Consider the following 14,393-nt stretch of genomic DNA (forward strand, 5'->3'; position numbering starts at 1 on the left):
TTGCACATACCAACACTAGTTCCTTCCATGTTTTAGACTAACCTCTTTCTGGAGTACTGCATCAATGTCATGCACCAGCACCATGGCACAGCACCCTGCTGCTGTTTTTCTTTTCTTCGATAGCAAAGCAAAAGTCCTGAAGATTTCTATCTGTAGAAGGGAGATGGGGAATACGTTGATTATTTCAATTTGGATTTTCCAAGAATGGTTCAGTCGGGATGCCTTCTGAGGATCAGTGTATGGATTTGCAGGGTATTGGTTTGTTTGTTTTTAGAACATTCAGTTTGGAATTGGAAATTACTGTTCATATGGAATACATTACATGATGACGATTACTATTACTGAGACAACAGGGAATCTAATTTTACATATCCATAAGGCTGTTCACATACGGAATGGAGTAAGAGGACGATGCAAGTGCCTGGGACTGCCTCAGGGCTCTAATTACTTCTCATACTTCTGAAGGGAAAAGTTCCAAGCTTTTTGAAAATTGGGAACTGGGTGCACAATAACACCTCCCTCCATATTCTTCCACTTTTGGCCCCTTGACTTGGAGAGGCCTGGTGACAAAAAATGAGCATAATAAGATGGGGAAAGACATACTGAAGCAATATACTACATATATCTGTTTCAGTGTAAGTGGCAGAAAGTCTTAATTCAGCTACCTCATTCATGTTCAGATCCTGGACTTGTGGATAGTATGACCCCATGCTTGCCAGCCATTTGCATGATTAACAAATTTGTATTAATTTACATATGTACAAACAGAAAATTCCTGTGTACCTACAGAAAATTCAGCTCCTTGCTGAATTTGAAACAGTTAGATGGTTAAAAAAGCAAACATTTCATTATTATCTGCTTATCATGTTTGTGCATTCAGAGAACAGTTACTGTAGTTCTGATCTACACCGTGCACTTGTGCAATTATGCAGATTCGTGATGAAGTACTGGAAGTAATCCTCCCCTTCAATCCTGATAGAAGCAAAACACCAAAAAAAGGAATGCATCCCTGGAGTCATGCAGGATGTGCTTCACCTTAGTCAACATTTGCAGGTGCAGGTCCCAAGATCACAACTGGATCCTAAGCATGTTTATGAGGTCTCATTAATTGTCACTGCAGTTTCAGGGACAGTCTCACCTTACACAGTTCTGAACTGCCACCCCACAAACTATGCTTTTATTTTTTAATGCAAAAATAAATTACAAGCATTGATGTAGGCATAGATTATTATTTTTATTGCTCTTGTTAAAAAGTCAGTGTATGAATTATGGCACGATGGTGTAAAAATGCAACGTTATGGAGTGCTCTAACAGTACGAGGTCCACTCTAACAAGGTTTTAAATATGAAGCATGAGCTTCAATATGGATTTCCAAATAAAAGCAAGCTTTTGAGGTAAATGGATTAATAATAATTAATCTGGAATTTTAATACTAAGTGAAAACAGAGTGGATTTGCAAGAACCAGCCATATTTAAGACATGACAGAGTCAAACAAAAATTTAGAAATTGAACAGTAAATTCTTTTTCTTTTTGAACTACGTAGAGGTATTTGTTTTGCACAGTAGATGAATGTTAAACTACAACCACAATGCATCAGAAGAACTTCCATCAAGAAAGGGAAAAAGCAAAACAAAACCTTTTCTACACTGCCAGTCAGAAAACAAAACTCTGTGCTTTGAAGTTTTAAAAATAAAAATAACAATTTAAGAAAGAGAAAAAAAAGTCACATCTCCTGGGTAAATCTCCACCAAGACAACACAATGATGCTTATTAACTCTGTGCTCGGGGATAAAACAAAACTACAGCACTATTTAATTCTGAAGCAAACCCAAACAATTGGATATCCAGACATTATTGCACTTGTAGCAGTGGTGCTTCAACTGGCCTGAAAACTACTCTCACCATATTAAGGAAACTGATGTTTTTTTACATGTGTAATCATACTCAAGAGAGGCAGAAGAATGGTGTCCTAATTCAAACTGCCATACCCTTTGTAAAGCAGTTTAAGAATCTCTGGCACAAAATGAAACTCTCCAAATGCCTCCAATGCTTAGAAAAAAGTCTTAAAGAACAACCTTACCCAGAGGATGGGTGGGCATAGAGTACCAAATAAAGAGGAAAAAGAGATTGTGGGCATTAGCTTCCCAGCGAAATGATGTCTTACATCACACAGCAGATCAGAAATAAATAAAATGAAACTTGAGGAGTCTGAATATAAAACCTTGGATGATGTTGCAGGAGTCACAGGCTTCACCAAACCAATGTCAGTGTATTTTGTTAAGCATAACTCAATTACTATATACATTATGTACGTTTAGCAGATAATGCCAAGTAACAATACACTAAACTAATGGATGTTAACCGAAAATATATTAAAACAACATACTTATGAAAACAGATGGCAACCCCTAATTACGCATAGTTACATATGACGAAGTCCAGCTCTCTGGAGTCCAATAGACTGACACCTTCAAGCATCAGGAAACAGTTATCTGAGGCATAAACAACTTAATTAACAGAACCAAGTCAAGCTGCAGGGGAAGCGCACTGACAAAATTACCTCAAGTCCAATCACAAAACTCTCCAAATTTTACCACTGCATAGCTGCAGTGAGGCAGCCATCCATTCAAAGGTTTTACACTGCCATATTTCTTCAGAGGAGCTTCTAAAGGATGTGCTATTTAGCATGGTGTTGATCTACACACAAAACATGTAACAAACAAAGCACTTAGGTTTAGAAGCACTTATGGAAGAATCCATGACATCTTTACAGCATATTGTGTATGAATGCACACACTATTAAGTTTCTCTTGCTTATTATGATGTGGCATCTTACTGTTCATAGCATTTCTACACACTAAGAAGAAAGAGCCATCTCCCAGAGGAACCAGTTTCTCTGATCTGGGCAGCCACCGCACCTGTATCTTGCTTTTTGCTACAGTACGGCATGTACAATGAAGGTAACAGTGTCAAATCCCCAGGAATCATGACAAAAAGAACCAGTTCTTCCCTTCTTTTTTGCTCAGCTTCTCTGCTCTGTTACAACAACAGATCTCAGTCAGCGTCCAGGTGCTCTTGCCTAGTGAGCAGAGGTTTCTCATCTGTGTCACCAATCTTTTTCCGCATCTCTTCCACTGCCTTCTGCAAAGCTGTTCGCTCCTGCTCAAGAGTGAGAATTGTCTCCTTCAGTTTGCTTTCATTAGTCAACAAAAGCTCTACCGTGGCTTCAAGGTTTTGGATCTTTCCATTAGCCACCTTTCAAAGAGGGAAGAAAGGAAAAAAAAAAAAAAGAAATTAATAACTGATAAAATACATTCTAAAATGATGGAAAATTGCAAAAGTAAAACGCAAGTCTGAACGCTATTAGACCTGTGCACTTTAGACAATTACTATAGTGTTCCTTGTAACAAGAAACCTCTCTCTCTCAACTCAACTGCTTTGACACATTCACAGTTAACCTTACAATATAATGCAAGGTAGATCAAATGAGAAAGTTATTAAGTCTGCAAATTACATGCCAAAGAATGGCAGGTTAAGATAAGTCTCTACATGGGTCAGCTGGGAGACATTTTTGCCCAACCACATTTGTTGAATTCTACACTGTTTGCAAAGCAAAAACAATTTAGCCTGTTAGTTACACCTCATTTCTTCTCCACATTGAGTCCAACAAATGCTGGACTTGGAGGCAAGCAAGGTGAGGATTTAGTGTAACATACAAACAGACAACAAATCTTGAAAAATTCCAGTTTTTGTGTATTCTTCATTCTCCTTCAAGAGGCTGCACATATTGCCATGCTAATTCATGGTGAAACAAAGCATGAGATCATTCAAATTCATCACGTGAGACCTGAAGCTGAGGTGCTTTGTCAAAAGCAGAGATCTGTTTGGAAGTTTCATCATGGATAATATTCGAAAAGACCGTTTGGGTGGTCTCAACTTTCAGGGCAGTATTACTTGTTTCTGATGAGCTCACTGTTCTTGTAATTATGGTGGTTTATCAAGTTCACACTTTAGGGACAAAATAGGGACAAACCATGACCCACATGTTTTGGTCATGTATTTTCCTCATGTCAGCAATGGGTCACCTTTCACCATAGGAAAGGAAGGTTAGTGAGACCCACCTAAAAGAAAAAGGGACTGCTGCAACACTACAGATAGTTCCCCACCATGATGCTAGGTGCTGAGTTGCACTCAAGTGAAGATGAGCTTTTAAAACAAAATGCTTAGGGCTGCAGAGTCTTTAAGGGCAAGAGGGTGGAAGATGTCCCAATGCAGGTATCTATATAGGACATCTCATCTTGAATCTCATCCCAGAAATCCCTCTTCCCTGTGCCGCATTCAACCATTTCCTTGCCTATGTGCCTGAAGCTTTATGGAAATGTCTTGCAGAGGAGTTTCTCTTGTTCTGAGATCTCTAAGATTCATCCTAGCACCTGGAACAGGTTCACGTTCAGACCTCACACAGTCAGAATTTACATATTAAGCAGACTTTTGTTAGGAAAAGCAACCTGGGTCTGCACTGCTGGCTGGCTTTAGTTGTGATATAGGACCAATGGCTGAGAAACCTGAACTCCTTCCTTCACCTACTGCCTTACGAAGTCTATGTCTTTGACAATAATCCAGAGGCTGAAAGCTGCAAACAGAGCACATTGTCTGCTTCTTACCCTTGAACTCCCTTTATTCATCAAATTAATTGTGTGGTTGGAAGTTTTACAACAAATGTCCTGTTGTAAAGCAGCCAGAAAGCTGACTTCTTGAACACTTAAGGAAAGAATAACCCCTACAGAGACCAGGTGTACTGCCTCTCAAAAAAGCTGCAGACTGAACAGGCACAGAACATACATTAAACATTAGTATTTCATATATTATCTAAGCCATCTAGATAACAGTTTTTCAAAAAATATATAAATAAAACAACAACACCCCAAATCTTGCAAGACAGACCACTTTACAGACAATAAATCCCATAGATGATGCAGCTCTAATTTGTGACACTGGCATTAGCTTTCCCCTTCACAGTAGACTAGTATCCCCCACTGTAATAACGTAGTGACTGAAAAATGTAAAAATAAAGTTATGAAAGCACCTTACGTATTTTTAGTCTTTTATAACTATGATTTAATTACAAGAAAAGAGAGTGTACAGTGAATCAGCTTTTCACTAATTGCAAGCACATGCTCTATCCACAACCTACTCTGAGAATTTCTTTAAACTTTAAATGTTAAACTACATAAAACAATAAGTGGCCAAGCTTTTCGGTCACTAGACCAAACACCAGCCTCTTCTGTGCCTTAGTATGGGATGGTCTCTTCTGAAAAGGTCGATAAATTAGAATGTTAATTAAATATGAAATATAAATCGTACCTGCAGTTCTTCCAGTAGATCAAAGTTCTGTTTGCGCAAGCTACTGTTTGCCTTTTCTAATTTATCCAGTCTCTGATTGTCATTTAAAGATGAATCTATAAGCTCATCCTGAAGCACATGGTATTCAACTTCATAAGCTTGCAACTGCTTGGCAATATCCATTTCAAACACCTGTTGTATATAGAAAAGTTATTAGGTGTTGTGAAGATAAAAACTATATCTCATTCAATGCCTTAAATCCCATGGATCTAGACTTGGATACCTAATTGCTGTATACAAAAAAGACAATTTTTGTCATTTACATTTCCTACTCTGGAGATGGCAAGATTGAGGAAGTAGAGTTCAATACAATGGCATTGGATCTAGATTCTATTTAAAACTTTACTACTAATTTACTGTCTGCCTTCAGCAAAATCACTCATGCTTTCAAGAAATGTAGAATTTGTGAGGCATTCCCTTTTCTAGATTTCAAATTTAATGCATCTCATTTTGGCATAAACTCTCCTAGACATATTCAGAATTAGACGTCACTTTAGAAAAGTGCAGTCCAAGCCGCTGTGCCATAAAAGTGTAAGACTTTTGCAGCAGCACAGCAAAATGAAAGCTTCAAATGAAAAAATAGGTTTATTTATGATTCTACTATACTCTGAGAGACTGAAAGAAAATGAAATAATCTATCCTCACACAAATACACCTCAAATGTTACATAATGTAAAAGCAGATTTCTATAATTGTTAACTACAAATCACAGAAATGAGTGCTCAATCTTATACATGAGTATTAAGAAAATCTTGGATTTTAAGGGCAGATAAATAAATTCAGAGACACCCAAGGGAAAAAAGCCCTGCTATTGTATTTTCCTTTCTCTAGGTTTTGGCAAACACCTGCTTTCAAATTATTCAGGAAACATGATTCTAAGGTCCCCAAGACAGTTATCTCCCTTGAAAGCAGGGAAAAAGCAGCTAAATGGAATGGGCAAGTGGTCAGTAACAGAATATATCAGAAACCAAACTCAAGTTGATTTTAAAATGCACCTGGGAAACAGCTCATAATTAGAAGTGCATGGGTTAGCATTAGAGAGGTGGGGATTGGGCTCTTCTCCCAAGCACCAACTGATAAGATGAGGGGAAATGGCCTCAGGCTGCACCAGGGGAGGCTGAGGTTGGATGTTAGGAGAAATTTCCTTACTTAAAGGGTTGTACGTCACTAGAATATGCTGCCAAGGGAAGTGGTTGAGTCACCATCCCTGGAGGTCTTCAAGAAATGTGTAGATTTACAACTTAGTAACGTGGTTTAGTGGTAGACTTTAGTACTGGGCTAAAAGTTGGATTAGATGATCTTAGAGGTCTTTTCCAACCTGAATGATTCTATGATTATATTATTCTTTTTATATTTAAACTTCTTGTTGTTTATAACTCTTGGAAATGAGTCAAAAAAAAAAATGAGTCAAAAAAATCAAGTGCTATCTTAAATATCTGACGAAATATCAAGAATTATTTCCTATTTTGTTCATCTGCGCTGCAGACAAACTGTTAGATTTAGTTAAAGAAAACATTAGGTTTATGAAATGGTCACGACACCTGTTACATATGCTGTAAAGATTATCTCAAGTGGTTGTACAGAAGAAATACAAATCTAAACACTGAAGGCTGAAACACATTTCATCTGGGTTTGGCTATACATATGGAACTCTCTTTCTGCATGCTCTGAGCATCTCTGGAAAAAACGGTACAATTCAGCAGGGCAGACTGTTAGCTCCTCTCACAACCTCTGCCACTTCTAGCCTTTCTGCTCTTGAGAAGGGAGGGAAATCCCTTCCGTCATACCCAGAGTATCATATTTGAAAAGGATGAAACATGAGGCAAGTCAAAAGTTTGACTTGAAAGCTAACCAACTGAAGGCAAACTAAGGCATGTAATCCCACAGCCATGCTGCAGAAGGGGTGAGGAGGATGGGGATTAACCCAGGAGCTGTGTACGGACTGCAGGGCATGTCGACCTGCTGGTCTTTTTAGCCATTATAAAGTCAACAAAGGGAGGTCTCTACTTTTGCTAATGCAATGTCAGCATTTGTGAGGCTCCTGTAATTCAGCTTTTGCTCCAGAAATTGACTTGGAGAGCCAGATTATTTGGAGATGTGAAAACTCAGCAGGCTTTTAGCACACCTTGCTGCTTTTTTGTGGAGTGCACCGCACATGGGTTGTAATATTGCTGCCAGTAACAGCCATTATGCACACCTTTGAAAAAGTAAACATTTTCATTAAGGGTTCATAAAGTGATCATAACCAACATGTACATGTAAGAATACAGAGGTACTACACCAGTCATATGCTTTCAAAAGATTTCATCATCTTCAGAACTACAATAACAGAATTCTTCTCAGCTCGAAGTAACACAATACATTGTTGGGGTTTTTCTGCCAAAACCTTGTTTAAAAAAAAGCATTATTTCTTTTGCATTCTACTCATATGTTCAGATAATTTCATACCTGACTAATGGTCTTTTCCATCTGTACCAAACCCAAATTGGGGAGAGTGTTTTTAATAAAATCAACAATAGTTTCTAGGTTCTCATGCTGCAGAATCAAGGGCTTATGGCTTCCCAAAAGGCTTAAGGCCACTTTAAATATAGCCTCTGATCCTTGAAGGAAGAGCATATCTGTGAAAACAAACAAAAAACAGAGTACATCAAGCAAGCACATTTTTTGACATGAATATTAAAACAATAAACTGTCCAAGGATAACAACTTCTCCTAAGGGCAATCTGGAGGCTAGATATTCTCTGCCAGACACGTCCTTTTGTTACTGAGGCTACAGCTTTAGATATCTTGCAGGATCAGCATTATTACCGTGAACAGCACACTTGACTAACAATCAATTATTTAATTTGTTCAGTGAGTTTTCAACCAATAAATCCAAATCAAGTTTAAGCTAAACACATATAATAAGCCAGGTAGTCAAATTTAGCAGCGTTGCTGCTTTTTATGCACGTACTAGTTTTGTGGGCTTTTTTTCTTTTGAAATGTTCATGGGAATGAGGAAATAAACCAGCAATTGTGGAATTTACTGCTAAGTCTTCAGTTCTGAACTTGAACAGAATTCTACTCCCGATGACATTTAAAAACTTCATAACAAAGGGCAAAAACTACACCTGAAGAAGTAACTGAAGATCCAAAGTTCTGTACTTTTCTGCTCTGGAGGACAACGCAAGTTCTCAGTCAGCCAACTCTGAGCACACAAGACTAAATGCACATTTTTCAGCAGTACCAAGTTTCATGGGCATGTGCTTATTTTAGTAGGTGTCTCAACAACTTACATTAATATTCTAATAGCTACACGAACAAGTACCTTGAAATCTTACTAATACAGCTTAAGTGCTAATATTACAGGTGGCCCTGCAGTGACAGCACCCTGGCATACATTCAAGCACACTGAAGCCACAGTATATAATGTCTTTTTACTTCAACTCCCTTTCTTTTCTTTTCCTTTACAAATATCCTATGTCTTTATAGAGGCAAGATTCAAGATGCAATCAAAGCATCGGACAAGAAGCAAACCCATTTGTCCTCCCCAGCCCATCAATATAAACAGCATTGCCTTGCATTTGACTTTCCTGCTACTAGAACTCAGAATCCTCTACTGGTTTTACTGAAAGATTGACTACAGGCAAAAGCATCTAACATACGAAATGGTACTGGTGGACAAGCCTTTGTTACACTGGGCTTTCATTAGATTCTACTCAGAAGTGCTGAAAGTTGGGCATATAATTAAAAAGTTAAACGCAGGTTTTCTATTTGACTCATTAAACAGTCTGTAGGTTAACCTCCTTCTAGCCCACTGCTTTGATGTATCACTTGTAAAGAAGAAAAGATAATGTAGTTTTATTCTGTATTTTCTAAGTATACTTTTATTTTTAAAAGGGCTTTACTTTTCCCATTCCTTGCATTTGAAGCTATGAATGAAGCCACAATCACTTACAAAGTAGCACAATGACACCAAATAAATAGTATGTCTTCATGATCAAAAAAAGGAAGAAAAAAACACACAATAAGGGAAGTGATTACTAGCAAAACCACAGATATCTCTGATGTAGTAAAGAGCATACGAAAACACTGGATAACTGCCTTTCTTAGTAAAAAAAAAAAGAAAAGAAAAGAAAAGAAAAAAAAGTTGTTTTTTTTTTTTCTTTCCAAATTTGTATCAGAATGAAATCCCCCTCTTGCGCTCTTCTACATTTTATGTTGAAGTTGCAACTCATTCCACTACTCTTTCTCCCTCTTCGAGAAAGAAAAGCACAAGTAATAACTAACCATAAATCTTGGCTGCCATTCATCCTAAAAGTGGTGTAAAGTTTTTCAACTCTGATTCAACGTGAAGTCCAAAGGCAGCAATGATTGGAAAGGGATAACAGAGTAGGCATCTGCCCCAATTGCATACTGAAATGGTACATTATGGGAAAATGCCTCATAGGGAAAGCTATATATTATGACATGGGATGCTAAAGAACAGCTGGGAAACACTAAGTGATAAAAACAGAGCTGAGAATAACACACATCTATGATTCAGCACTTGCCCACAAAGACATGTAGTTTAACTCAAGGTGACCTGTACGTTGTTAACGAACGCCTGCATGAGCTGAGCTGGTAATACATGGCTGAAATCCTTCTCTCATTTAAAATAGCAAGTGCTTAACAAAGAGCCATTTGTTATCCACTCCCCACGCTTCCTGTTAGGTGGGCTGCCAGCCAGTGACAGCACAGTGAAGGTACCCAAATTCATGGCAGCGTGACTGGCTGCCCAGAGGATTTCAAACTCAAGTTTTATCTATAATCTTGAAACAAAATAAAAATTTTTCCATCAAGTCTCCTCCACTGATAAGTAAATAGGGGTATTAAAGAATACATCTTTGTTATGCTGTACTTTCATTAGATTCTACTCAGAAGTGCTGAAAGTTGGCCAGATAATTAAAAAGTAAAATACAGTTTTTCTATTTGACTCATAAAACAGTCTTTAGGTTATCCTCTTTCTAGCCTACTGTTTCTAGATAGTATTTGTAAAATACTCGAAAAATACATGCTCTATGTAAATCTGTGGGAAGTGTTCTGTAACCAGTGCATTAAATAGCAGCAGGGCTTCACATATCAAGGGTTCATAGACAGCACGTTAGAAAATGGCAGTGCACTCAGTCTTAATAGCCTACAGATGAGTTACTTAGACTTTAAAGCAACATTCATCTCAAGAATTCCAAGAAATGAGCAATGAAAGCATACACACATTCTGCAAAAGTGTGTGAACGCTGGGGTCAGACGTGGTTCGATCCTAATTTGTAATAATGCTAACAGCAGCCACCAATAAAGCGACAGACTCAGCCTCTTTCAGATTTGCAGTTGCTTCAGTCTTCAGCATGGATGAAGACAAGAGTTTATTTTCTAATGTACAAGAATCCCCAGGGCTCACTATTTACATAGTTCCAGTAACCATTGTTTTAAGAAACTTCTAACTACTTTGAGACATTAAAAATTTGCAAGTGTTGGTTATGCTGCACTTTCTTTCAAGGAAACAAAGATTTCAGGTGACAGTTTCAGTCACACATGCTTTTCTTTCTTGACCTAAAATCTGCTATACGCAGATCATATATCTTTGCCTTCCATTTTAATGTAAAAATCTTTGCTTTTTAAAGCTCTGCAATCCTCCAATGACAGATAAAATACTAATCTGCATATTAATGCAGAAACCCAAATATAGTGGATACAGAAGGCCCTTTTATACTCTCAGTGCAGTTAATAGCTCAATTCAAAGACTGTTATTATTGTGTGCAATACTGTGATAGATTAAGAACAACCGAAAGATGAACTGATGATAATCCCAGTATATGACACTTGCATACAACACTTCATTTAGTTTCTAAATATTATCGTTGTCAGCTAGATATTTGTCAGTGGAAGTTAACCTAACTGTTCCACAAAATAAATAAATAAAACAAATAAAAATACTGTTTTCCCTGGAGTTAAGATCCTAATTACAAGACATGTAGTTCTGCTTAGCATACACCATCCTTATCACTGTGATTTCTTCTAACACTATGTGTGGCATGATGTTAACGAGAAACAGGACTAAATCTTTGTTGGCTTATCTTGGAATCTACATTTATTATTTGTTACTGTGGTAGGTGAGACTGTAACTTTAAACGACAGGAAATTGTTAATATTAATCATTGATTAATTACATCTCCTAAGTGAGACTGACTAAGGAAAATGCAACTATGTTCCTATTAGGAGACAGAAAGCAAGAGGAGAGCTCCATTCTATCCTGCTCATCATGGAAGATCCAGTAAAACATAATGAAGTCACAAAACAAGTAACTGAAAAGGAAATAAAGCACCTCTTTCAAATACCAAACAATCTATAGAATGCACCCATAAAATAGCATCAAGGTAAATTCTTAATGTGAATTTCAATTAAAAAAATAGAATACTAATTCTGCAGATTCCAAAAATAGGTAACAGAAGTGATTTTAGAGCCTAAACACCATATGTTTCAAAACACTTCCCAGTTTTTGGAAAGTAAGAAGATTATCTTTCAGGCTAGAAGTGTAAGGATAACCAACAGTAGTTTAAAAGCTCTGTGCTTCCGGAGAGTAAATCCGTGATTAAACTGTAAGGGCCACCCACCTCCGTGCATATTCTAAGAACATAACCTTCCAAATCATTTTCCACTGACAGTGTTGGAGGTGATGATAATGGAGTAAATGGATATATTTCCTGAGATAATGCCTTGATTATGTCTCTCTTCGGCCTGAAACTAAGTAATTCCAGGTGTTTAAGTGCCATTGTCATACCACTATGCTTTCATGGCATCAAATCTTACACACTCTCTACAAGTCATTACAGGGTGGGAAATGGTAACAGATGAAAAGATGGGGAAATTTGGAACAGTCATACATTCTTCTCTTTCCATTTTATTGCAAGCTCTATATGCTCTGTAGGATGAAGTCAGTTTTGCAGTTCTGTTCATCAATAGAAAGCAAATACTACTTCTGGATGTCTGAAACAGGTTGGGTGATATGCCGTTCCTAGTGACAAGATTCCAAATACAAGATTTCAAAAAGAACATATAGAACTTTTATAAAGAATTACCAAACACCCTGGCTACAAATCCAAGGGGAAACTGGGAGGCAAACATGGTGAGAAACCAGGGAGCTGCATAGAGGCTGGGGCCAATCTCATGTTCCTCAAGGTGGTTATAGAGATCTCGATGGTAGTCATGAAGGAGTCGGGACAGTTGATACATCTGGATCTACATGGATAAAGATTAAAGATTAAAAAAAAAAAGAAAGAAAGAATAAAGATAAATATGTTTTAACAGTCACAGTCGCAAAGGCCATGCTGCACACTCTTACTAAAAACTGTGAAAGATACTTGTCAACTGGTGTTTGGACTGACTTTTGTGAAGAACAGAAAGACTCAGAAACCACTTAGAAGACCCAGGATGCGTCACCCATGAGTCTACAGTAGGCTTATATGCATGGTCATCTGAACCTCATACAATATATAGCAGAATTCTTGCTGTTGTGGTTTTCATAATTTCCCTGGTACCCTTTTTTTATTTGAAACTTGTGCATTTAAGATGATATATTCTTCCAGATCATCATCTCCATTCTTGAGAAGTGAAATTAAGTTCAACTCTAGATGTTGACAATGCTACCTATATTGTTTTATTATAATGTAACATCAACATTCTTGTATTAGAAAAACAAATCATACCTGTAAAATTGTCATGTCAGGACGATATTGTTTTCTCAGCCCCACATCAAACATGAGGAACTTTAGCATTTTAAAAGCATCTTCTTCGCTCATATGAAGTAGTAAAACTCCTGCTACAAAACTAAGGCCCTGGCAGTATCCTACTTCCTGGTCCAGAAGAGAATAGGCCTTCAAAATATTGTAGAGGGACAGCTGCCCAGCTCCCAGCTGTGCTGAGAAGTACGGATGTGTTGGAAATGTGCGCCCTGTGAAAATAGCAGAGGTTAGTGATTTACACTAAAGAATAGCCAAAAACACCAGAAAACCCATGAACAAGCAAAACAACAGAACAATGACACAAAACTTGTCACGTTATCAAATTGAACAGTCTTTCAAAAGGTAGATTCTTTTGGAAGACAGATTCTGAGTCAACCTTCAGGAAGTCTGTAAGAAAGTTAACAATATAAAACTATTGATTCATTTACAGCTAAGGGTTTCTCTAAGTAGTTTTGCTACAGTAGCTGCAAAATTAATTTGGAAATTGCCAGAGAAGACAGGCTCTGGGATGGGGACAGACTGCTGTGCAGAACAGCTAAGTAACTGGTCCTTGTGACTGGAACTTGATCGGTTTGTTCAAGGGCTTATAGCAAGGAGGCGGTTGCTTAAAATAGTGAGACTCAATTCAGAGGCTCAGTGACTCACCCAGTCCTCTTCTGTCAAATTAAACAGCGTTAGATTTTAGATAACTATTAGGATCCAAACATAGATTTACAACACCCAGGTTCTCTGGGTCAGGGTTCATTCTCTTCTTTTCTTCTTGTTTTTCCTTCCAGTAAGTGCATCTCATCACCTCCCACCCCATCTTGGTCCCTCCCAGTCTTATGGGTCCTTCCTTCTTTCCTGCACCACGAAGCTCAGACTCTTACATGTATTGATCCAGTTCACTAACCTGGCAAAAGAATCCCATTTTTGGGGGCTTAGTTCTTTTGCCCCATCATTCCGCTGACCCATGAGCACCACCACAAGTGACAGGTGCATGGAGAGCAGGAGTGAGTTGTGGGAGCATAACTTTTTCTCAGTAGTGATGGGCTTTGGATTTATTCCCCACAGCCTCTGGTAAACTGTATTAATTCCAGAGCTGTAGCAGTAAAACTGAACCATTCCAGCCTTTCAGTTCTGGAACACGATGGTAACTTCCATCCCAGACTGATTTACCTGTGTAAACTTTCATACAGAACTGGAACCCACATGTCCTTATAACAAACCAATCCTAAAAAGTAACTTAAATG

At 37.9% G+C, this 14,393-nt stretch overlaps 1 protein-coding gene across 15 annotated transcripts in view; it reads right to left on the reverse strand.

The window, feature by feature from the left end:
• Positions 1-1,213: 1,213 nt before the first annotated feature.
• The window catches only part of TBC1D1 (TBC1 domain family member 1), a 111,579-nt gene continuing 98,399 nt past the window's right edge, over positions 1,214-14,393 (reverse strand). For all 15 annotated transcript variants that reach the window (XM_072037705.1, XM_027457245.3, XM_038177933.2 and 12 more), the window contains 5 exons: positions 13,126-13,370; positions 12,499-12,658; positions 7,853-8,022; positions 5,366-5,536; positions 1,214-3,256 (listed from right to left, as the gene is read on the reverse strand). In XM_072037705.1, coding sequence (XP_071893806.1) covers positions 3,056-3,256; positions 5,366-5,536; positions 7,853-8,022; positions 12,499-12,658; positions 13,126-13,370 — 947 coding nt within the window. In that variant the 3' untranslated portion in view covers positions 1,214-3,055. The remainder of the gene's footprint in view (positions 3,257-5,365; positions 5,537-7,852; positions 8,023-12,498; positions 12,659-13,125; positions 13,371-14,393) is intronic.

Source organism: Anas platyrhynchos, chromosome 4, assembly GCF_047663525.1.
Source record: "Anas platyrhynchos isolate ZD024472 breed Pekin duck chromosome 4, IASCAAS_PekinDuck_T2T, whole genome shotgun sequence".
In the NCBI taxonomy this organism is placed as follows: Eukaryota; Metazoa; Chordata; class Aves; order Anseriformes; family Anatidae; genus Anas; species Anas platyrhynchos.